This window comes from Podarcis liolepis (genome assembly GCF_965112155.1).
Source record: "Podarcis liolepis genome assembly, chromosome: 10".
Lineage (NCBI taxonomy): Eukaryota > Metazoa > Chordata > Lepidosauria > Squamata > Lacertidae > Podarcis > Podarcis liolepis.
Genome location: NC_139562.1, coordinates 901338 through 926180, shown reverse-complemented (window position 1 = coordinate 926180; position 24843 = coordinate 901338). Strand labels below are relative to the sequence as shown.

The 24843-nt window shown below is 47.7% G+C and overlaps 1 protein-coding gene across 2 annotated transcripts; it reads right to left on the bottom strand.

Annotated features, from left to right (window-relative positions):
• Nucleotides 1-14506: 14506 nt before the first annotated feature.
• On the bottom strand, nt 14507-23762 carry LOC310686800 (uncharacterized protein). Of its 2 annotated transcripts, XM_083461051.1 has the most exons (7): nt 23358-23762; nt 20743-21243; nt 20473-20554; nt 20144-20226; nt 19541-19667; nt 15941-17844; nt 14507-15516 (listed from the first exon to the last, which is right to left on the bottom strand). In XM_083461051.1, exons 2-7 carry the CDS (start codon nt 21112-21114, stop codon nt 15016-15018), a joined length of 3069 nt encoding a protein of 1022 aa, XP_083317177.1. In that variant the 5' UTR covers nt 21115-21243; nt 23358-23762; the 3' UTR covers nt 14507-15015. The 2 variants fall into 2 exon arrangements, with proteins under 2 accessions (XP_083317177.1, XP_083317176.1); XM_083461050.1 differs by lacking the exon at nt 23358-23762 and having other exon boundaries at nt 20743-21268.
• Between the last annotated feature and the right edge of the window lie 1081 nt (nt 23763-24843).

Below are 24843 nucleotides of genomic sequence, written 5' to 3'. Positions count from 1 at the left end.
TAGGAAAGCATTATACAATGTTTGGATGCGGTATAAAGACTTATTGGAAAGTAAAACTCCCAGGTGGTTGTCACCAATGGAACCTAAAGAGGTGAAAAAACTTAATATGGAGTCTAAATGGCCAAAATACTGTGAAATTTTAGAACAAGATGGGGGAAAAGTTAAATTACAGAGTTATGAGAAATTAAAGTCCAAAGTACGAGACTGGTTGCACTACCTTCAGATAAATGAGATATTTAAACAGGACAGGAAAATAGGCTTCTAGATGGAGAGGTCAAAATTAGAAACAGAACTGCTAGAACCCAATACTAAGAATTTGTCGAGAATGTATAACTTGCTGTTGAAATGGAATACACAAGATGAAACGGTGAAATCAGCTATGATAAAATGGGCACAAGATATTGGCCATGAAATTATGTTCGCTGACTGGGAAAAGTTATGGACCACCGGTACTAAATTTACGGCATGTAATGCCTTAAGAGAAAACATTATGAAAATGAGGTACAGGTGGTACATGACCCCAGTCAAGCTTGCAAAAATTTATCATTTGCCCAATAATAAATGCTGGAAATGTAATGAGACTGAAGGTACCTTTTACCACCTTTGGTGGACCTGCCCGAGGATAAAAGCTTTCTGGGAAATGATCTATAATGAAATTAAGAAGGTTCTTAAATGGACCTTCCCTAAAAAACCTGAAGCTTTTCTCCTGGGCATCGTCGGCCAATTGGTGAGAAGGAAGGATAGGACGTTTTTTATGTATGCGACCACAGCAGCAAGGATTCTCCTAGCAAAGTATTGGAAGACACAAGAACTACCCACGCTGGAAGAATGGCAGACGAAGGTGATTGACTACATGGGACTGGCGGAGATGACTGGCAGAATCCGTGACCAGGGGAAAGAGACAGTGGAAGAAGATTGGAAGAAATTCAAAGTATATCTTAGAACTTGTGTAAAATTCAGGAGTGTTAAATGTCAAGGGGTTGGGAAACAGAGAACTGCAGCTGTAATCAATAAGTTTAAGAAGAATTTAAAAGAAATTGAATTGAATAATTAGTTAACTGAGGAGTTGCTGAAGAAATATAAAACAAGGATGCAGAAAGGGGGAGGTATGGGGAAGTCCGGGAAGTAAGGTTTATGAAAAGATGGTTATGAAATTATACATGTTTATATGTGTGTATGTCTATGTATTGTATATTGTTTGTGTTTATTTTGTGTTTGGAAAACCAATAAAAATTTATTTAAAAAAAGAAAGAAAGTATTTAAAGGTATGGACTGTGGAAGGAGCTTCAGTCAGAGTGGAACCCTTGATTTTTGTCAACAAACTCACACAAAAGACAAACCATACAAATATCAAGAAAGTAGATAGAGGTTCCTCTTAGTGGAAGTTCAGAATCAAAAGACTTATGGACTGGAAGAACTTTAAGAGTTGAAATCCTTCAAACCATCAACAAACTCAGAGGGGAGAAGCAGTTTAAATGAAAAGATTGCAAAAAGTGCTTTATTTATAATAGAGTGATCAAGGAACATCCCAGGACTCTCACATGGGAGAACCCATTTAGATGTATGGAGTGTGGGACGTCTTCCCCTCAGAGTCCACTCTGAGCAATGAACTCAGCAGGAAATCATTCCTAAAAGCATGAGGTATATGTGAAGTTCTGGTGTTTATATGTAAAACATTATAATAATGAAAGAAGGAAGCATCTCACAATAGTGAGTATAATTTTAGATGAAAGTACCTTTGTTTTTCACCAAACTCTCTCACCCCCCCACCACATGATCTCCAAGCACTGCTTCTTCACCAGAACTTCATCGCTGCCTCCTGCCATGCTCGTTCTGAAGAAAACTTGGAATACTGAAATTGAATGTTGGATTTCCCCCCAAGCCTAATTTCAAGAGAGAGAAGGAGGGGCTGCAGATACTAGGGAAGTCTCCTGGGGGCCCCACGTTCACTCATGTACCCCAGGACATTTACTGCCATCAGCAAACTTTGCCCCCTCCCTGCTCCCTCCTAAGTCTAGGTCATTTATGAAGAAGTTGAAAAGCCACAAGTCCCAATACTGATCTTGAGGGGACTCCGCTTTCTGCTCCTCTCCATTCAGAGAACTGCCCGTTTACTCTCTTGGTGTTTCAGAAGGAGGGCTGCCTCCAACTGGGGAGGCGCATTTCTTCTAGGGGCGCATTTCCAGGGTCCCCACGGTGCCCCCCAGCCTGGCTCCACTCGACCAGGGCAGCTGCATTTTGTTTCGCTGCAGGTGAGCCTGCCCCCTGAAACGTGGGGTCTTAAAGGAACTTCATGGGGGGGGGGGATCAGCGAGAAGGAGCTTCTGGATCCTGTGCAGCCCCCTCCCTGCCTGCTCCCTTCAGGGTTCCTTAGCCCCTCCCTTTTTCATTTCAAGGATTGGGGGTCCTGCACAGCCCTCAGGGCACCTAAGCATTGGGGGGGGAGCTATTTTGTTTCCTGAGGGCAGGAGTCACAATCCTGGCATACTGGAGGATGTCTGGGTTTTAGGTATGGGGCTGAGGCTCAGGTGGAAAAGAGGTGATAGGGGAAATATCCTGGGGTGTGGATTTTATTTTATTTTTAATAATTTTTATTGATTTTCAAAAAAAAATCTTGAGTGTTCACTGGAAGGACAGATCCTGAAGCTGAGGCTCCAAGACTTTGGCCACCTCAGGAGAAGAGAAGACTTCCTGGAAAAGACCCTGATGTTGGGAAAGATGGAGGGCCCAAGGAGAAGGGGACAAGAGAGGACGAGATGGTGGGACAGTGTTCTCGAAGCCACTAACATGAGTTTGACCAAACTGCGGGAGGCAGTGTAAGACAGGAGGGCCTGGCGTGCTCTGGTCCAGGGGGTCACGAAGAGTCGGACACGACTAAACGACTCAACAACAAATATCAAGATGTGGAATAATGGAAACAAAATGTGGAAAATATGGAAAGCACAAGGAGAAGCAGAACTAAGATGTGGAGATCTGCTCCAGAGATCCAGACCGTGGGGAGCCCCAAGAAATTAATAAATACAATTTGGACTATAATTTGATCTTTTTTATTTTAGTTTTTTTAGTTTTTTAATTGAAGTATTATGATTGGGTATTTAATTGGGGTGTGGATATTTAATTGAGGCAAACCAAAGCGGTGACGGTGGGGGCAGGCTGCCCCAGTGCCCACGCTTTGCCACCTCGCTCTCGGCTGGAGGAGGCAGGCTTGGAAGAAGACGGGGCGGAACGGAGGCAGGCGAGCCAACAAGTGAGGGGGCAGAGTTGGCTGCTGGGGGGGGGATGCACTTGAGCGGCTGCCTCCCGAGTTGCTCTGTCTGTCAGGTTGCCCTCCTGTGCCCCCCCCCAAAGCAGGGCTCCCGTGCCTTGTTTGTTGTAATTGAAAGCAGGAGCTGAAGATTTCGCAAGGGGTGGGGTAAACGATAAGATAAATTAAGAAACTCCTAGAAGTAACAGATGAGGCTAAGAGATAGAGAAAGATCAATAATAATGATTATTATGGATTACAATTGGAAGTAAGGATAAGAAGTTTGTAATGAAAGAGGATATTGATGCATATATGTGTTATGATGGGAACTGCTAAATATGTGTTATGATGAAATTCAGATTGGAAGGTGTCGAGGAAGTCTTCTAGCAATGTAAATATACCAGGGAATAAGAAGGGGGGGAAATATTCTTTTATCTTTTGCATTTTTATTGTTGTTAAGTTGTGTTAAATGTAATGTTCTTCTCTGTGTTTATGTTTATTTATTATAAGAGCCTGGCGTGCTCTGGTCCACGGAGTCACGAAGAGCCGGACAGGACTAAACGACTAAACAACAACAAAATTACAAGAGGAAACCAATAATTTTTATTTTTTTTGTGGGGGGGACCCAGCACCTTCTAGCTTCGTCAGGGCATGCATATTGTTAGGTGGGTGTGAGCTCCGTCTTCCTTGAGGCAAGTGTGCTTTGTGGCAGCTTTGCTTCATGAGAAGTCAAGCAGCAATTTGGAGCTCAATACGCCAAGGAGCAAACCAAAATTCTCAGTTTAGGGCTAAACTACTGAAGACCCTGCAATAAAACCCTGCATATGTTTGCCCAGAAGTATGCCAGATGGACGCTAGTGTAGACTTTCCCCCAGCAAGTGTGCTTAGTAAACTCTGCAGTTCTGCAGCCGAATCCCAACGCATAAATTATGGGAGTTGGAACTTAACAGGTTAAGTTGTTCCCATGATGCCTCAGCATTCTGACGTCAGATTTGGAAGCTGGGAGGAGCTTTCCTGTCTGTTCCTCTCCGGTCGTTGAGAGAGAGAGACGCAGTTCATAATGGCTGCGAGGAGTCCTGGAAATTTCTGAGAAAATGATGCAATAAAGAGCTGTAAATGGACATTACTGTGCTCTGTGTGTTTATCAAATCTAAGTGACAGTTTGCTGCTGTGTTTTACTCTGCTGAGGCTTGACTGAAAGAAGGAGCAGATCGCGCAGAGGAAGTGTGCCGGACCTGCCGAAGCTGCCATAAAGAGCTAGTTGCGGATTATAAATCAATTAGCACGTCAAGGACTAATCAAAACATCTACAGGTTATGGGTAACCTTAATCACCGATCGTAAAGCTGTCACTGGAGGCTGTCGGGGAGCTTTGAAGTTCTGCGCAACGGAGGCTGAAGCCTGTCTTTGAGGCAAGCAAGCAAGCAAGCTGAAAGACGCTGGGCTGAATGCTGCGGAGGCCGGAATTTGAGGCAAGCAGCTAGCTGAAAGACGCAAAGGTTTGCCTGTGCTGAATGTAGCAGAGCTGAGAACAGCGGAAATCGTTTCTCCACGCAGCAGGAGCCGGAAGAGCTGGTGTTTTGTAAGTACAGCTTGGGGCCCCTTGGGAGAACGGGAGAACATGGCAGATGGCCAGGAGGTGTTTCAAGCTCCGTTTGAACAGCTTGAAGAGCTCACCACCCAGTCGTGGGAAATCTGGGTCAGAAGGGTGAGAGCCTGGTTTTGGGCAACTGGCTTGTGGGACGTAAGCAAGAAAGAGCCGTCCACAAGCGGACCGGCTGCTGCTGAAAGTGCGGGGCTGGTGGACAGAGATGCAGGAAAGCTGAAGTCTGCTTCTCTGGAGAAGAAAATGCAGAGAGAGAAAGCTGAGAGAGCTGAGATCTGCATGTTGAGAGCAGGTGTGCATGCTAATCTGCAACATCACCTGGGAGGCGTTGAATCTGCGTGTGAGGCCTGGAGAGTGCTGAAACGTCTGTGTGAAGACTCAGCAGGAGGCCAAGGGCAGATGGAAGCTGAAAGCCTAGAGATGGCTGGAGCCCCTGTTCCTGATGATTTAGCCTCAAGGAGTGCTAGTGAGCAAGTCGGGGGGGGGCGGAAAATTCCAAAGGCAGGTTTGAAAAGTTTTCCACTGTGCCTGCTGGAGTGCAGTTCAGAGGGGGCGGATCTGGCAAGGAGTGCTTTTCCGGAAGAAGGAGGGCCAAGCCAGCTAAAAAGAGCCCCAGGCAGTGTTTTTCCACTGAAGTTCGTCGTTGCTACATTTGCAAGTCAGCTGACCACGTACGTCGAAACTGCCCACAGAGAGCGAGGGCAGCTGCACAGGATGTTGTCAAGGTCAGCTCCCATGGGAATCAGTCGGGTTTCCATGGCAACCAGCCTGGGAGAGCAGCCAGGCGGGGGACTGAGTCAGGTGGACGTGACCACAAGGAGGAGACGTATCAGATCACAGCTAGTCTGGCTTTGTCTGAAGACAGCTGTGGGACAGGCTCAGAGTTTCGTTTTGTTATTGACTCTGCAGCTAATCGCAACTTGATTCCAGAGACCCCTGCTGTCGAGATGTGGAACTGCAAGGCAATTCCGGCCGGGAAAACTGTACTGTTTGCAAATGGACAGAAAAGAAATGTGACTAACGTTACAAATCTCTTTATGTCTATTTTACAGGAAACGTTGGAGTGTTGTACCGTTCCTGGGATGCACCACTGTCTTTTATCTGTGCCTTATTTGTTAAAAAAGGGATTTAAGGTTTCTTTTGAGGATGACGTCTGCACAATCTCCAAAGGAGGGAGGATGCTTGCCAAGGTTAAAAAGGGGCAGAATGATCTTTTCATTCTTAAAACGTCTCTGGAGGGTGAGGGGAAGGTTGAGAAAGCACAAGCACTGCGTGCTACAATTCCCAATCATGATTCATGTGTCCATGCTTGGCATGCACAAACAGCTCATGGTTCTGTAGAAGAACTACAGACGCTACCCGAGGTCGCTAACGGTTGCCACATTGTAGAATGTGGATGTGCGATGGATTGTGAAGCATGCAGACATGCAAAGGTAAAAGGGTGCAGTTACCCAAAAGTGGATAGGGTAACCGAAAAACCTTTTGAGCTAGTTCACATTGATTTGTGGGGTCCTGTAAAGGATCCAAGTCTGGGAGGGTCAAGGTTTCTGCTCACGATGCAGGATAATTTTACGCAGAATTCTTGGACCCATGGTCTCAAATCCAAGGATGATGCAGCACAGCTGATCAAAGGGTGGATTGAGGGGGTGGAACAAAGGTTTTCCACCAAAGTGCAAGCTGTCATAAGTGACAGAGGTGCTCAATTTACAGGTTCTGCTTTGCAGAAGTTCTTTCGCAAGAAAGGGATACGTCACACAGTGACTTCACCCAATCAGAGGGGGGAGGCAGAGCTCCGATGTCAGGCTCTGGTCCAGACTGCAAAGGTGTTGCTGAAGGATTCTGGGTTGCCACCAAAGTTTTGGCTGGAGGCAATCAGATATGTGAGCTTCACCTGGAATCGGACATACAATTCAGTGGTAGGTGACACACCGTTTAGTTTGTTGCATGGCAGGAAACCCCAGATTCATTTTTTGCGCAGGTTTGGTTCGCATGCATCTGTGCCGGTGCCTGAAGTTTTGCAAGGGCCAGATGGATCCAAGTTCCGGAAAATGATCTTCTGTGGGTATGAGCCAGCAGCGCGTGCATGGAGGTTTGCGTTCCCATCAGGTGATCAGAGTAAACTGCTGATCAGCAAACACGCTGAGTTCTATGAGGAGGATGGAAGGTCAAAGACTCCTGTCAAGCGTGATGTTCTATCAGAATGTCTTTCTGATTCAGAACAGGAAGGTTCTGAGGGGGAGGAAGAAGAGGCTGAGTCTGCTGATGACGATCAGGTCACTGACCAAGGTCTGGAGCAGGGTGGGGCATCTCCACAAGGTGTTAAAAGAGAGGCCAAGAGTGAGCCTAGTTCTCCAGTGAGTGTGATGGAGAGGATTCAAAGACGTGTTAAGTCAGAGGGGGAATCCAGAGATGCTGAGTACACACATGATAGTGATGGTGAACCAGGAGAAGCATCTGGGTTTGTGCCCAGGCGATCCAGTCGCACAACGAAGGGTGTTCCACCGGAAAGATACCAAGCCACAGGTGCGTTGGTAAGTTTCGCACAGTGTGAACCTGAGTGTTACGTGGATGTTCCGCAGGTATTGTCAGAATGTGTGGCAGAGGGGGTATGGGAGTTGGAACTTAACAGGTTAAGTTCTTCCCATGATGCCTCAGCATTCTGACGTCAGATTTGGAAGCTGGGAGGAGCTTTCCTGTCTGTTCCTCTCCGGTCGTTGAGAGAGAGAGACGCAGTTCATAATGGCTGCGAGGAGTCCTGGAAATTTCTGAGAAAATGATGCAATAAAGAGCTGTAAATGGACATTACTGTGCTCTGTGTGTTTATCAAATCTAAGTGACAGTTTGCTGCTGTGTTTTACTCTGCTGAGGCTTGACTGAAAGAAGGAGCAGATCGCGCAGAGGAAGTGTGCCGGACCTGCCGAAGCTGCCATAAAGAGCTAATTGCGGATTATAAATCAATTAGCACGTCAAGGACTAATCAAAACATCTACATAAATAATGTTGCAGTCCTGACCCCTGACTCCACTTCCCTGGGTATATTCTGCACCGGACTGAGCAGACAGGGGGAAGATGGCACTCCAAGTGTACCTAGGATTGACCCTTAAACATCTTCCATCCTGTTCTCTGTCATCTTTCTACTTTCCCTTTAAATGCCGACAGTTATCTGGTCTGGATAAAAGAGAACATGTTTCCGACAAGTGTGTGCGCATAAGTGCATGTGTAGGCTGGAATTTGAACTGCTGAGGCTGGGAGGTTTGCAAAAGAAAGCCAGGTGCAGGATGTCCAGTGGTCGCTGGCCAAGGGGATTGCTTGCCTCTGAGACAGGAGACTGCATGGGCATGAAGGTATCGCTGGACATGACTTTATAAGGGGATCTGAAATTCTGTGAAGAAGCTCGCTGGTACAATTCATGGGAACAAACCAACTTCGTATGAAACGTGAATAGGGCGCTGCCTTTGCTCTGTAATCTTTTGACTCAGGCATGGTTCCACGCCACTCTCCCCCAAAACAATGATTTCTTTCTGAGGTCTCAGGTGATCCCAACTGGAGATGAGAATGTTGTGTGAGATGCACATGAGGAAGTTTCTCTGGTGATGCTTCAATCTCAGGGGTTTTGTTTTTCAAGCTCAGAATCTTAACTACTGAGCCTTGGAAGAAGTACGCTTGCAAATGATTATTGGGTAGTGAAGGTGTGGAGTGTGAAATTGTACTGCAGTCAAATGCAACATTCCTACAATGTACATGCTGGGGAATGCTTGTTTCACTCAGAAGAAGACTTGCTAGTTCCTCCTGAGCTGGGACAGACTTCCTCTGCATGGCACTTCACGTAGGTGTGGCCTGTTCTTGGACAGAGGAGCACACGGCCTCCATGTTCTGCTCTTCTTCTCCTCCTTTTTGTGTTCCTACAAGTTAGGAAGAAGTGACTGCTCAGTTGCAATCACTTGAGATTATTTCCCTTATGGGATAGTTCATGTCGATATATAGAGTTATGTAACTTAAATCTGCCTTCAGGGATCTTATCGTGAACTGGATGATTGTAAGTCAACTAGTTTTATGTTAACTTTAATCAGATAGTCGTGTCTATTCTTTTAGGAGGGATAGAAAAAGGGATCTTATCAGGAATCCTAAATAGTGAGGCTCAGACGAGCCTGCAACTAGCTAACTGCTGTGTAATTTCAAAGAGGGATTGTTTAACAACTCTGCTAAGTTATAGAACTTGCCAACGCAAGTTAGGAAGGATATCATAAAAGAGTATATCCTCTCCTGCCTCCCTAAACATTCCCACAGAAAGAGCCTGGGGTAGGATGTCACCTCCCTTGGCGCGAGCGACCAGCAGGGATGCCTCTGAGCTGCCTCCGTGTGTTATGCTCAGCCCACCGTTCCCCATACAGACATCTCTGGCAATGGTTGCTGACGAGGGCTTACTGCCCATGCTGCCTTGTTCAGAATAGGATGGTGGGCAGTCCTCTGGCAACTCACAGAGCTGTTTTCAGGATCTGGAGTGCAGCAAGGACTGATGTAGTGTAGCAGTCAAAGTGTGAGATGTGAGTCAAACTCCTCTTCCTGCAACCTCAACTCTTCGTATCCATGGGGATTATAACACTGGACAGCCTTGAAGGGCCGTTGTTTAGATTACTGAGATAATATGTGTTATATTTTGTAATGCTTTAAATGTGCTACGTAAATGCTAAATAAAGCTGAGTATTGGTTGGTGCAAAGTGAAAGGGCCGAGAGAAAGAGCCAGTAGACGAAGACGAAATCCAACGAGTAATAAAAGAATCAAAAACCCAGGACCGGATGGATTTCCGGCAAAATATGATAAAAAAACTAAATCCAACCCCGATTGCACCCTTGAAAGAAGTACTGAACAGCATTTTAAGGAAGGGAGAAGTACCTGGCAGGTCAGACTCAGAGGGAGGAGAGGAGGGGGCCAGGAGACCCAGAGGAGGCCGGCTGCTGAAGCATCCAGGGAGACTCCCCCTCCTGCTGCGACCAGCTTCCCTCTCCCCTGGTCTCCTAGAGCACACAGAGAAAGCTGGTTCAGACCCCATGAGCCTGTACATATGAAGATAGGGTATTTTTGTCCCAACATGCATCACTTTGATCTCATTGACAATGAACTGTCATTACTGCCCATCCACCCCATTTGGAGAGCTCTTTTTGGAGCTCCTTGCAATCGCTCTTTGTTTGAACTGTGGGGTGTGAAACACAGAGCAGTCAAATACAACATCCCTAGAGTGAACATAAAAGGGGATGTCTGGGCCAGCCACTCAGAACTTCTTGTTTCCTCCTGGGCTGGGACAAACTTCCTCTACATGTGACCAGAGGTGGGTGTGACCTCACCTGTGCAGCTAACAACATAGCACAGGGCAGGCAGCCATCTCTCTCTCTCTCTCTCTCTCTCTCTCTCTCTCTCTCTCTCTCTCTGACTCCATTCCTCGAAGCAGCAACATCTCCTTAGCCTGAGATGCTTCCAGCCAAGAGTGGACAAAGGAACTCTCTCCTTATAGGATAGATTCCAATACAGAAAGGGGAGGTATGGGGGAGTCCGAGAAATAAGGGTTATGAAAAAAAGGGTATGAAACTATACATGTTTGTATGTCTTTTTACATGTTTGTATTGTCTTAAAAATTTTTGTAAAACCAATAAAAATTTTATATATATAAAAAAAAGATTCCAGGTGTGTATATTTTGTAACCTAAGTCTGCCTTCTGGGATCCTTCTGTGAACAGAATGTGAATTAACTATTTTATATATTTTTATTTTTATTTTTATTTTATTTTAAACTATTTTATTTTTTAAAAAAACATTTTATTAGCAATTCAACAACATATCCAAACATATTATATTCATTATTTACCGCCTCCCCCCTCCCACCCACCCTCCCCTCCCCCAAAGACTTCCCTCAGCTCAGCTTCTAATTTTCAGCACAGGTTCTAATAAGTGTCCACCCACCGTGAGGCAGAATTTCATTAGTGCCCCACAAGCTTCCTGCGCTTTAAGTTTTGCAGCCTCCAGGTGCCCCTTCCAGAAAAGTGTCTCAGTGAAAGGGACTCCCAGGGTTCCGAAGGAGTGTATTGAACCAGGTTATTCATTGCTCCAAACTTGGGACTTCTCTCTGTCCGCTGGGAGAGGCTGGCCTGCCCCTTCTGCAGGGCAACTTCCTTCGCTCTGCTCCAGTATGAGGGCAGCACACATAGCTCAAAGCCCCCTCTTAAATCCCGTCAACTATAAAAAAAGCAACCACTATCAAATACTTGACAAACTACCAGTGTGGTGTAGTGGTTAAGAGCAGTGGACTTGTAATCTGGTGAAGCGGGTTTGATTCCCTGCTCCTCCACATGCAGCTGCTGGGTGACCTTGGGCCAGTCACACTCCTCTGAAGTCTCTCAGCCCCACTCACCTCACAGAGTGTTTGTTGTGCGGGAGGAAGAGAAAGGAGAATGTTAGCCACTTTGAGACTCCCTAGGGGAGTGATCAAGCGGGATATCAAATCCCAACTCTTCATCTTAAAAAGCAAGAGACATCACCTTGCCAACAAAGGTCTGTATAGCTAAAGCTCTGGCTTTCCCAGTAGTGATGTATGGAAGTGAGAGCTGGACCATAAAGAAGGCCGATCGACGAAGAATTGATGCTTTTGAATTCTGGTGCTGGAGGAGACTCTTGAGAGTCCCATGGACTGCAAGAAGATCCAACCTCTCCATTCTTAGGGAAATCAGCCCTGAGTGCTCACTGGAAGGACAGATCCTGAAGCTGAGGCTCCAAGACTTTGGCCACCTCAGGAGAAGAGAAGACTCCCTGGAAAAGACCCTGATGTTGGGAAAGATGGAGGGCACAAGGAGAAGGGGACGACAGAGGACGAGATGGTGGGACAGTGTTCTCGAAGCTACCAGCATGAGTTTGACCAAACTGCGGGAGGCAGTGGAAGACGGGAGTGCCTGGCGTGCTCAGGTCCAGGGGGTCACGAAGAGTCGGACACGACTAAACAACAACAACAACATCATGTACTTTAAAAATCAGCACCTAGACCGTTTCAGTAAATGCCTGGGGGACTAAAACAGATGTGAATGAGCAGCGCAAATCAGAGCGCATTGTGTGTGTGCAACTTGCAAGAGGGCAGAGGGACAGAGTCTCTGCTTCACACCCCTCTCTGCTCTCCTCCTCTTCTCTTCGACTTCCCACATTAATGGGGAAAGGCTACAGGTCCACCTCATAGGGATGTTGTAAAGACAGCAGAGTTGGTTTTTATGAAGCACTTTGAACTTTCTGAGTGTCCTCTAGTTTATCTCCCCATGTTGAGCCCCCACAGCCTTTGCTCAGAGGGGCTCTGGCCCTGCCCACCCATCCCTGGGCCACCTTCCCGTTTCATTCAAGGTGCACGGCTAGGAGATGGATCTTCCGCCAAACTCCCCTTTATTCCTGTTGCCACCACAGAGGACTCTTCAACACTTCACCCCAAACATAACAGAGGAGGAAGTGTGCATCGATTCATTAAACTGATTTATTTAAAAAAGAGACATAAACATGTGGTTTCAAATGTTCTCTTTTCTTTTCTTTTTCTTTTGAAACTTTGCTACAGCTGCAACAACGGGGATTATAATGCTGTTTCTCTACTACAGGTCTAACCAACCCTGCTCCACAACTGCCACCACTGTCCCATTCCATTCCACCCTCCAATGGTTGCAGCCAACCATCTTGGCTGCAAGTCCCAGAAGACGGGCTCTCTCCTTAGAGACCTTTTCCACCTAGCCTGGGAGGGCAGAGCCTGGATTGACTCCAGCTGCAAAAGCTGAGGCTGCTGAACAGACTCTTGAATTTGGGTTTTTTTTGGGGGGGGGTGTTGGTGTTGGTGTTTTGTTTTTATACTTTAGATCTTGTGATTTATGTGGAAATTGATCCATTCAATTGCTCAATCCCAGCATTCCAAACTACCCCTATCACCATCTAGCATTTCCTAAAATTTACTCTTCTACTGTAATTACCATTATTATATTAATGTCATTGATACATGCGTATAAAACTTTAAATACAAACACCAAGACATTGCACTGAAACTTTCAATAAATGCGCATGCATGCACTTTCTAAGAGTCTCATTCGAGAGCCAGTGGGGTGCAGTGCTTAAGAGTTTTGGACTAGGAACTGGGAGACCTGGGTTCAAATCCCCACTCAGTCACTGGGTGATGGCTTCACAGCCCAACCTCCCGCACAGGGTTGTTGTCAGGATTAAACCATGAGGGGGAGAATGACTTAAGACCACACTGAGCTCCTTGAAGAAACAGGTGGTATATGAAGGCATCCAATAAATTTCACTAAGAAGAAAGGTAAGATTCTGCTCTTAGGCAAGACCAGAGGTCGGCAACCCGCGGCTCCGGAGCCGCATGCGGCTCTTTTGCACCTTTGCCGCGGCTCCGCAGATCCTCGGGGACCCTGAGCAGAAAAGCAGAAGCGCCAGAAAGAGGAGGGGGATGGAGCTGGGCAGCCGAGCCGGGCAAAGCAAGGCAGCGGCGGCAGCGGAGCTCGAGAGGCGGCGGCTGCTGGGATGGAGGAGGAGGCGGCGGCGGCGGCCAGAGAAGGGCTGCTGCTGCTGCTGCTGCTGCTGCTGCCGCCGCTGGAGGGAAGTTCTGCCAGGCGGCTTCACGACTCATAGCTTCCCCCGCCCACCCAGGCCACGCTCTCCTCAGCCCCGCGCGCGCGGCACCTGAGGCGAGGGAGAGAGAGAGCGCGCTCGAGATGGCGGGGCGGTATGTGTGTGTGTGTGTGTGAGAGAGAGAGAGAGAGAGAGAGAGAGAGAGAGAGAGAGAGAGAGGTGGCAGTGGTGCTTCGGGATCCTTTCCCGTGCCTTGCTTCTGAGTGGCTGCCGAGTTGAGGGAGAGCACCTGAGGTGAACCACAAAATGGGCCGGCCCTCCCTGTCAGGGAGGAAGGGGTGAATAACGTCAGTGACGAGGAGGGGGTCCAGAGGTAGCCAGCAGGAGAGGCGGGGGAGCACGAGCGCAATTGCAGAGGGAGGGGGGCTGTTAGGCACCAAAATCCTGCATGCGGGATTTCCCCATTCTCTCGTGCCTATGCAATTCCTGCCCTTCTCCCTTCCCCCTCGAGATTTGCTGCAGAGACAAGCAAATGAAGAAGAAAGGGAAGAGTATTAGCTGACATGTCCCCGGATCCCATGGAAAGCACCACAGATTCCTTTGCTTACCAGCTCTTTTTATTTTAAGTTGGCTTCAAACCTGTAATTGTGCAGGTGTATGTATGTATACATATACACACATAAATATTCATATCTCTTCCCTCTCACCTTCCTTTCACCCAGTTTCTCTGGCACTGGTTTATAAATGCTGCTATGTAGAAATGATGAGAAAGTTGCACCAGCAGAAGGAATGGATATGTACTGTTAGTAAAAAGAGAGGGAGTTGAACTGCAGGGAGGGACAGACACTTTTCTATGTATTAATTTGTATAATGCCCTCTATGCACATGGTGCTTTGCAAAAAATGGATATGAGAGGTACCATACCCCTCTTTGCTATCTGAAATAGACTCAGGGAAAAGAGAGAGAATGGGGGAGGGGAAGAATGTGTGGTTATTTACATTTGACTTGTTTTGCGGCTCCCAGTTTTTTTTTCCCCTTCGGAAATGGGTCCAAGTGGCTCTTTTTGTCTTAAAGGTTGCAGACCCTTGGGCAAGACGAATCAGCTGCACAAATATAAGAAGGGACATACCAGGCTTGCCAGTAGTACATATGGAAAAGACCTGGAGTCTTAGTGGACCACAAGACTAACATGAGTCAACATCAGCAAAATAGGCTGTTATTCTAGGCTGCGTCCAAAGAAGTCAAGTGTCCAGATCAAGAGAAGTAACAGCCCCACTTTCTTCTGCCTTGTTCAGACCACACCTGGAGTCCTGTGTCCAGTTCTGGGTGCCCCAATTTAAGAAGGATTTTGACAAGCTGGGAGGTGTGCAGAGGGGGGTGAGCAAGACAATTAAGCGTTGGGGAGCCAAGCCTTCTGAGGAACAGGAAGGGCTGTCAGGTGGAAGATTGAACAAGCTTGTTTTCACCGGCTCTGGAGGCTGGGACCCAAACCAATGGCTTCAAATTAGAGACGCCCTTGGAAGGTGGTGGACTCTCCTTCCTTGGAGGTTTGTAAGGAGAAGTTTGAAGGCAATGTGTCATGGAAACTTTAGTTGAGAGTCCTGCAGTGGACTAGACGACCCAGAAGTCTCCTGCAGGTCTAAAATTCTATTATTCTCCCCTGTATGAACTCTTTGATGGGCCATGAGGTTAGTCCTCTTACTGAAGCTCTTCCCACATTCCAAGCACTGATATGGTTTCTCACCACTGTGAATTCTTTGGTGGGAAGTGAGATGGGCTTTCTGGCAGAAACTCTTTCCACATTTCACACATTGATAGGGTTTCTCACCACTGTGAATTCTTTGGTGAGCCATGAGCTTGGTCCTCTTACCAAAGCTCTTTCCACATTCCAAGCACTGATATGGTTTCTCCCCTGTGTGAATTCTTTGGTGGGAAGTGAGGTTGTCCTTCCGGGTGAAGCTCTTCCCACATTCCAAGCACTGATAGGGTTTCTCCCCAGTGTGGATTCTTTGATGGGCCATGAGGTTAGTCCTCTTACTGAAGCTCTTTCCACATTCCAAGCACTGATAGGGTTTCTCCCCAGTGTGGATTCTTTGGTGGGATGTGAGATGGGCTTTCTGGCAGAAACTCTTTCCACATTTCACACATTGATAGGGTTTCTCACCACTGTGAATTCTTTGGTGAGCTGAGCCATGAGCTTGGTCCTCTTACAAAGCTCTTTCCACATTCCAAGCACTGATAAGGTTTCTCCCCAGTGTGGATTCTTTGATGGGCCATGAGGTTAGTCCTCTTACTGAAACTCTTTCCACATTCCAAGCACTGATACGGCTTCTCCCCAGTGTGGATTCTTTGATGGGCCATGAGGTTAGTCCTCTTACTGAAGCTCTTCCCACATTCCAAGCACTGATAGGGTTTTCCCCCAGTGTGGATTCTTTGGTGGGATGTGAGATGGGCTTTCTGGCAGAAACTCTTTCCACATTTCACACATTGATAGGGTTTCTCACCACTGTGAATTCTTTGGTGAGCCATGAGCTTGGTCCTCTTACCAAAGCTCTTTCCACATTCCAAGCACTGATAAGGTTTCTCCCCTGTGTGAATGCTTTGGTGGGAAGTGAGACTTTGCTTCTGGTTGAAGCTCTTCCCACATTCCAAGCAGTGATATGGTTTCTCCCCTGTGTGAATTCTTTCATGGCAAGTTAGATTGGCCCTTTGGCTGAAACTCTTTCCACAATCCAAGCATTGATAGGGTTTCTCACCACTGTGAGTTCGTCCATGGGCCATGAGCTTGGTCCTCTTACCAAAGCCCTTTCCACATTCCAAGCACTGATAAGGTTTCTCACCACTGTGAATTCTTTGATGGGAAGGGAGACTTTGCTTATGACTGAAGCTCTTTCCACATTCCAAGCACTGATAGGGTTTCTCACCACTGTGAATTCTTTGGTGGGATGTGAGATGGGCTTTCTGGCGGAAATTCTTTCCACATTCCAAGCACTGATATGGTTTCTCTCCTGTGTGAATTCTTTGGTGGGAAGTGAGATCGGCTCTCTGGCAGAAACTCTTTCCACAATCCAAGCATTGATAGGGTTTCTCCCCAGTATGAATGCTTTGGTGGGAAGTGAGACTTTTCTTCAGACTGAAGCTCTTGCCACATTCCAAGCACTGATAGGGTTTTTCACCTGTGTGAATTCTTTGGTGAGAAGTGAGATTGGCTCTCTGGCAGAAACTCTTTCCACATTCTAAGCACTGATATGGTTTCTCACCACTGTGAATTCTTTGGTGGGAAGTGAGACTTTGCTTCTGGGTGAAGCTCTTTCCACAATTCACACATTGATAGGGTTTCTCCCCAATATGAATTTTTTGGTGGGAAGTAAGACCAGCGCTCACAGTGAAGCTCTTCCCACATTCCAAGCACTGATATGGTTTCTCCCCTGTGTGAATTCTTTGGTGAGAAGTCAGATCGGCTCTCTGTAGGAAACTCTTTCCACAATCCAAGCATCGATAGGGTTTCTCCCTGGTATGAATGCTTTGATGGGTAGTGAGATGGGCCCTGAGACTGAAGTTCTTTCCACATTCCAAGCACTGATAGGGTTTTTCCCCTGTGTGAATTCTTTGGTGGGAACTGAGATTGGCTCTCTGGGAGAATCTCTTTCCACATTCCGAGCACTGATAGGGTTTCTCACCACTGTGAATTCTTTGATGGGAAGTGAGACTTGCCTTTTGGGTGAAGCCCTTTCCACAATTCACACATTTATATGGTTTCTCCTCAGTATGAATTCTTTGGTGGGAAGTGAGATGGGAGCTCACAGTGAAACTCTTCCCACATTCCGAGCACTGATAGGGTTTCTCACCACTGTGAATCCTTTGATGGACCGTGAGAGTCGTCCTGTGATTGAAGCTCCGCCCACATTCTGAGCACTGATAGGGTTTCTCACCTGTATGAATTATTTGATGGGCTGTGAGATGGGTTCTCTGACTGAAGCTCTTTCCACACTCTTGGCATTCAAATGGCTTCTCCCCCCTGTGAATTCTCTGATGTTTACGGAAGGTTTTGCTTGTATTAAAGCTTTTCCTACATTCTAAGCACTGATAGGGTTTCTCGCCTGTATGAATTATTTGATGTGAAATGAGATGTGCACTCTTACTGAAGCTCTTTCCACATTCCAAGCATTTCAGTGGGTCCTCCCCTGTGGGAATTATTTCCTGTGAAGTTAGACTTTCATTCCAACAGAAATTTTTTCCCCATCCAGAGAACTGAGAGGGTTTCTTCCCAATAGCATTTCTTTGGTGGGTAGTCGAATGGGAGCTGTGACTGAAGCTCTCTCCACACTCCAAGAGTGGCAATGGCTTCTCCTCTGTGTGGATTCTGTCATGGGCATCCTCTCTCTCAATTTCCAAATCATCACCACCTGCAATGAAGAAAGAAATGGATTAGAGCTGCAGGAAGAAATGGAGTGCCACTGTATTGAATATTGATCACTAACCCTTGTGATAGAGGAAGAATTCCATGCATCAACATTGCTGACCACACACTAGAGGTGGTCAGTGTTAGAAACAGAGATAGGAAAGCTAGGACATAAAGAGGACCTTATACCTAGGTTATGGGCTCAAAAATGGAATGTCTAGGTGCACTTTCGTATGACAAAAATACAAAGCTGAAAAGGAATGGACTCGATGGCCCTTGTGGTCTCTTCCAACTCTATGATTCTATGAATGAACAGCAGCTAAAATAATATGTTCATTTTTCACATGGTCTAGTCCTTCCCCTGCCCACCCCCACCCCCTGATTTTTTAAGAAGGTCTTGTCACGGGACAGACAGGCAAGGGGAGAACACAGAGAGAAGTTTTGAGGAAATTGAGCCTGGCAGAGTTTGCATACAATAACACAATGCACGCACCCACAGATATATCACCACTTGTAGGTTTCAGATCCTCAGAAGACATTGAAAGCGAGACAGATGGGGGGGCTTAGTGGGGGGTGATGTCACGGGACAGACAGCCCTTGGGTCAAGGGAAGGGGGAGTATTAGAGCAGGGACAGTCAGACAGGGAAAACAGGGAAATGATGGACGAAGTAGGGGAGGAGAAGGCAGAGAGCAGTCAAGTGGTGTCAGGGCTCTGCAGTACTGGAGAGCCCTGCCACCAACCAGGGAGTTCAGGAACAGAAGGGGAAGCGGTGCCTTTGGCACAGGCGAGGAGAGAATCAAAGACGTCTTGCGAGATTCCCACATCTACTGGGTTGGAGAAGGAGCCGAAGGAAGCCACTCCCCAAATCTGACTGGTCAGATTCAGATGCATGATTTTGAACTGTAGCTGTTCATACATATGTAAATAAAGAACTGTAAATATCTCTCTGAGTGAGCAGAGGGTGTTTATTGCAAAGAGCAGACACCACCTTGACAGGTCTCTCCTTCAGCCTTCAGAGAGTAGCTGGAGGTGGGGAGGCAGAATTTGGTCCTCCTTTCCTTCCACTCCGCAGTTTTAATCTGAAATCTTAGGTGCAGTACTGCGCGCAGAGCTCAGAAACTGCTCGTGTCTATGAAATTCCCTGTTGCAAAATGCGCCTATGGGAGTTTCAGACACTGGAGGTGGTGGATGATTTTGTCTCCCTAGGAGGTTCTACCATAACCAACAACCTCTTCATCGATGCTGACCTGGACAAGTGTATTGGCAAGGCAAATGTGTTACTAACTCTTCAATGCCAAGAGGAAGGTCTATCAGGATTGTGCATTGAGCAAGCAGTTTGTGAAGTGAATTGTGGACAATTACAACCATTAGGGGGAAAAACCCTCAATGCCTTCCACATGCTCCATGTCAGGAAGATTTTGGGCAATAGAAGGCAGGACAGTGTCAACAAAGATGTGTTCTCCTGACCTCAGATTCCCAGCATGTTCCCATTTCATTCTCAGCAATGTCTATGTTGGCTTCATCATATCCACGGTCAAAACATGCTGATAGCCCTCCATTTAAGGTGAGTTTGGGGGGTATTAGAATCCCAGGTGCTGCAAGTGGCCCTGCAGAACTCCCTCAAAACCAGGGAGGCTTATCAGAGAGAGATATGCATGGAATTTCCAAACAGAGGTCATGATCCACAAGGGAGCCTTACTGAGAGAGGCCACAATCCTGTGATTCTTCTCCATTACTTCCTTATGCAGAGCTCTCTGGTCAGGATCCAGCAACGCCCATTCCTCATCTGTGAAATGAACAGCGACGTCTTCAAAGCACACTGGACCCTAAGAGAGAAATGAAGAGGTCCTTTTTAGACAGCACTAAGGTTGTCTGCTACACATTGCTGTTTCTTTCTGTGCATTAAAAGGGGGGAGGAGAAGGTGGGGAAACCCCATTGTGCAACTGATGCGACAAGATAGGTGATTCCTGGGAACTATTTTTGAGGCTTGATGAACTGCTTAGAAGCCTGTTTTAGCATTCAATGATAACTCTACAAGTAAAACAACAATGACTTATGAATCATCCTATTGACCGTCAGAAGGTGAGTTAAGGCAAGGTGGCTGTTCCTTGTTCTCAGCACATTAAGCTTCTCCAACGGCATTCCCAGCCTCCTGGCTTCTGTCTAGGCTGCCCTTGACAAAGATGCCTTCAGAGCAGCTTGGACAGAAGCCAAGAGGAGGAGAGAGATTCCTCGGGGGCCAGAGGCACCCTGGCTGCCCCACCCCTCAGCCCCCTTCCCCACAGGGCTCCCTCCCTCTACCTGAGCTGCTTCCACAGCCGTTGCTTCTCCTTTACCACCAGGAATAGATGGAAGAGGAGGTCTTGCTGGCATCATCTGGTCACCTGTAAGAGACAGAAGTAAGTGGGAAGCCAGGAGTGCAGCTGCTCTCCAAAAAGTCTCACCTTCTGAGTGCATCTGGACATTTGGACCCATTTCATAATTTAGTTGGGTTTAAAAATACATCTCCCTCCTTGGTGCTCTTGGCCCCAAGTGTCTACCCCCCCCCCAAAAAAAAGATGACAAGAACCCATGGATTTGTTTTGATATCCACAGAAAGGGACCAAACAGAGAACGGACTCCTTCCTTACCCAGCAGCCTCTCTCTGGTGTCCAGCGGAGTCCTTTTGGTCTCAGAGGAATCTGGGCCCATTTCTGCAATCAGATCCTGTCTCTGAAATAGCAACAAAGATTCAAAACAGAGAATATGAAGAAGAGTTAGAAAAGGAAGACAGAGGCAAAAACTGAAGGGCAATCTGATAACATTCAATGGCTGCTTTCCAAAAAAGGATGGAGAATTTTCAGATACCCTCACTCACGTTTGGAGCCCCTTGGGAGTATTCAGAGGAAAGTCTCTCTCACCTGCTGTTCTGCTTGCTTCCTCTCCTCTGCCTGACTCAGGAGGAAACCTTCGGCCAGGGCCACTGCCTGGGAACTGGTCTCTGCTCCGCATTCCCTCACCCAGCTCTCCATCTCCAGAGGAAGGACAGCCAGGAACTGCTCCAAGATCACCAGGTCCAGCATCTCAGCTTTCGTATGCCTTTCTGGCTTCAGCCACTGATGGTCAAGGCAGTAAAGTCGGCTGCAAACCTTCCGGGGTCCTTTGGCCTCCTGATAGCAGAACTGCCTCAATTGCTTGCTCTGCACCTCTGAGTGGAGAGTGTCCTCCTCTCCCGGGATCTTCTGCACAGTTTCCCCCCAGAATCTCCCACTGCTCCCCGTTTCCATTTCCATGGCCTGGCCTCTTCCTGCTTCAGGGCCAGCTGAGTCTTGCTCATCTAGCTGTGCTCTCAGGAAGCCTCCAAGACAGATGAAGGAACCCCTTGATCTTCTGCCAAGTTCTGTCTGTCCAAATCAGAGGTGCTAGGGAATTTTACAAACCGAATACATTGTTCTGTTACAAAACTGACATATTGCCTGGAGGAGAAAAATGTTCCGTGAGGAAGTATGTGTGAGTCTTGGAAGAGCCAGCTCTGGACTGCACCACAACCCAGACTCTGAGGTTTCTATAAAAAGGAGAAGGTGAAGTAAGTCTCCAGCCCTCCTGGAGGGAAAGTGACCATGCAAAATGTGCAGGGAACTGTTGGTCTTTGCTCCTGCCTTTCAGAGTTTTCAATCAAGGAATGAAGTCAGAACTGTGACTGACAAGTGAGTCATTTGTACTGAGTGTTATCTGAGCATTGGGTTATAGTGGGAGTCCTAACCCAGGACTCCTCAAGAGTTGCTCTCCTGCCCAACCCCATTTCAGAGCACATTTATTTCCTTATCTGGCTAACTTCTGAGGGCCAAATGACATGTGGGTGGGGTCAAAGGTCAGCACTCAAAAGCAAATAAAGTGGAACTCGCCTTTCTATGAGTGTAATGCGTTTTCAACTGTTCTTATTGCTTTTTAAAGAAAATTGTAATCTGCTCTTGGAAATTCAGATGACAGGCAGGGAACAAGCAGTAACGATGATGATGTTACATTGCTTAACGCTCCCCCTCCCCAGTCATGAATACTTGAGGGCACTCCTGGGTCCATCATGGTTGCTTGAGGCTCAGGTGCCCATGTCCAGCTCAGGCTAGTTCCCCACCCCACAGACCTTTCGGGACAGAGAGGACATGGCGCTGGTCTTCCCTGCTCTGCGCCAGATGGGATGGTGGCAACGCTCTCTGTGTGGAACTGCCCTTGAAGGCGACTCAGCTACACATTCACAGCAACATCACAAAGCAATATTACTCAGCTCCTGAGGTCCACAGAGAGACTGGCTACTTTTCTAGGGAGAGTTAAAGGTAGGTAGCCGTGTTGGTCTGCCATAGTCAAAATAAAAAAATTCATTCCAGTAGCACCTTAAAGACCAACTAAGTTAGTTCTTGGTATGAGCTTTCGTGTGCATGCGCACTTCTTCAGATACACTGAAACAGAAGTTGCCAGATCCTTCTATATAGTGAGAAGGTGGGGAGGGGTATTACTCAGAAGGGTGGTGGGAATGGGTGATTGGCAGATAGCTGAGATGAGCCTGTTGACGACTCTTAACGACTGCAATAGGTCTTACAGGAAAAGGCAAGGGGAAAATGAGTCATCACTCGAGATGAATCCTGAGTTACAGTGACTCAGCAATTAGCTGTTAACAGTTAACAGCCAGCAGGCTTGAAAGATGTAGGCCTTGCTGCTCCTGCTCTCAAGAACCTTTGTCTCATGACAGCCTCCTATGGGGGAGACAGAGCAGAGGAGCCCCCCATCGCCCTCTCCTCCTTCTCCACAGATCGGTCTCCTCCTCTTTGAACGCCACCTTGATTGTGTTAACGGAGAAATCTGAGGGCTCCCTTGGACAAGAAACAAGGACACCAGCCAGGAATACCAGAGCAAAAGAGCAGCCAGTCGGCTTGGTCTTGATTGAAGTCTGTCACCACAGGACTCCCACCTGCCACCAGGTGGAACAAGATGGAAGCCCCACACAAAAGAGAACCCAAACTTTTATTAGCGGGTGGCCCTAATAAACCACAGAGCCTAGGGTTTGCCGATTGGAAGGTTGGCGGTTCGAATCCCTGTGATGGGGTGAGCTCCCGTTGCTCGGTCCCAGCTCCTGCCAACCCAGCAGTTCAAAAGCATGTCAAGTGCAAGTAGATAAATAGGTACTGCTGTGGTGAGAAGGTAAATAGTGTTTCCGTGCGCTGCTCTGGTTCGCCAGAAGTGGCTTAGTCATGCTGGCCACATGACCCGGAAACTGTCTGCAGACAAATGTTGGCTGCCAATAAAGCGAGATGAGCGCTGCAACCCCAAAGTCATCCGCAACTGGACCTAACAGTCAGGGGTCCCTTTACCCTTTACCTTTAATCCCCATGTTATGCCCCCCCCCACTACATCACTCATACATCACGGTTACATCATGAAAGGGGAGGTCTGGTGGCAGGAATCTGAGCATCCTGGACCCTGCCCCATGGTTCCCCCTGCCCTCCACCAAACACCCATCAAGTGAAACAAAACAGATACTTACTTTTCCCAGCCAAGTGAATCACACCCTTTTGTCTTCATCTGAGTTTGGTATTTCTACAATGGCTACCTGTCTGGTACTCAGGTATCAGGATGCCAGGGATTATCACTCAGGCAGAGGGGCTGCTGAGTAGCTGAGCTCACATGTCTATAGGAATTTCTGAAGTTTCCCCAGTGAGTCAGTACATAGAGACATTTATCCGTGAATTCTTACGTTTGGTATCGTGCAGCAGAGGCCCTTTGAATAGAGAGGAAGAAACTGTGATGAAGTGTTTTGTGGGGACAAATCACACAAGTCACAAAAGTGATTATGCTGATTTTGGTAGTGGGCTGCATGTGCATGAGATCTGCTGGAGGGGCAACCCCCCCAACCTATACATCAATTCCTGCAACCACTGGTGGCCTCCCTGCCTCTTGTGGGAGGGAGTTCCACAGGTTTTACTCTGCCCTGCAAGAGGAAGCGCTTTCTCTTCCCTGCCCTCCGTCTTCCTTCCTTGCACAGGTGAGGTTTTAGGTACCGAATGTCCAAACGTTTCCATCCACCTACAACCTCTGTTATACAAGGGGACTGATCCATACATCTGAATGGGGTTTATTTGCATGCATTTCCCCACTCCTGGATCCAAGGGGCCAGCAGCGCATCCATGAAAAGGAAGAGCACAGCTGCCGCCCTCCTGCGACCCTCCGCGCCCTGACTTGCCCCCCTCTCGCCATGCAGCGCTGGGACCCCCGCTCTCCCCATGGGCCCTATCCTGGGAGAGAGGAGACTCAACGGATCCCAGCAGGCGCCCCCAGGCAGCCTCTGCAGAGCCGAACCAACGGGGCCCCCACACGCCCGACTTCTTGCAGGAAAGGGAGGGGTTGGGCTTTCGCTCTGGAGGGCCCTGCCCCCCCCGTCTTAGTTTCCTCTCTAGGAATCCAGCTCGTTTCCGTTTAACCCTTGGCAAGCCGAGCGCACCCAACTCACGCCTCTCCCTCTCCCGAGAGCCGGAGCATCGCGCACCAATGGCATCCCGAGAAGGTGGAGGAGGAGAGGCTTATGGATTACTTCCGGCAAGGGATACATTCAGTTTTGGCCCCCTAACAGCTGGCCCCTGAACACGGGTCCCAAGAAATCTTCACTGGCTCCCGGTCCATTTCCGAGCACCATTCAAAGTCTCGGTGCTGACCTTGAAAGCCCTTAATGGTCTCAGCCCAGTAGAAGGGAAGGAGCGTCTCCACGTCCATCGCTCAGCCCGGACACTGAGGTCCAGCTCCGAGGGCCTTCTTGTAGCAAGGATTTTTAAGGTACCAGTGACCCACTCAAATTGTGTCCCAGAATTGACAGACGCAGCAGTGGAGAAAAAGAAAGTGATATTTATTGCTGAGCAATAATTGACCCTGTGGAATCCTTTCCAGAGACTGGGCGTCATAGGACTAGCGCCCTGAGGCTTTATATCTGAGTACATACATCATCGATCATGACATAATCGAATACAATCGCACACGGC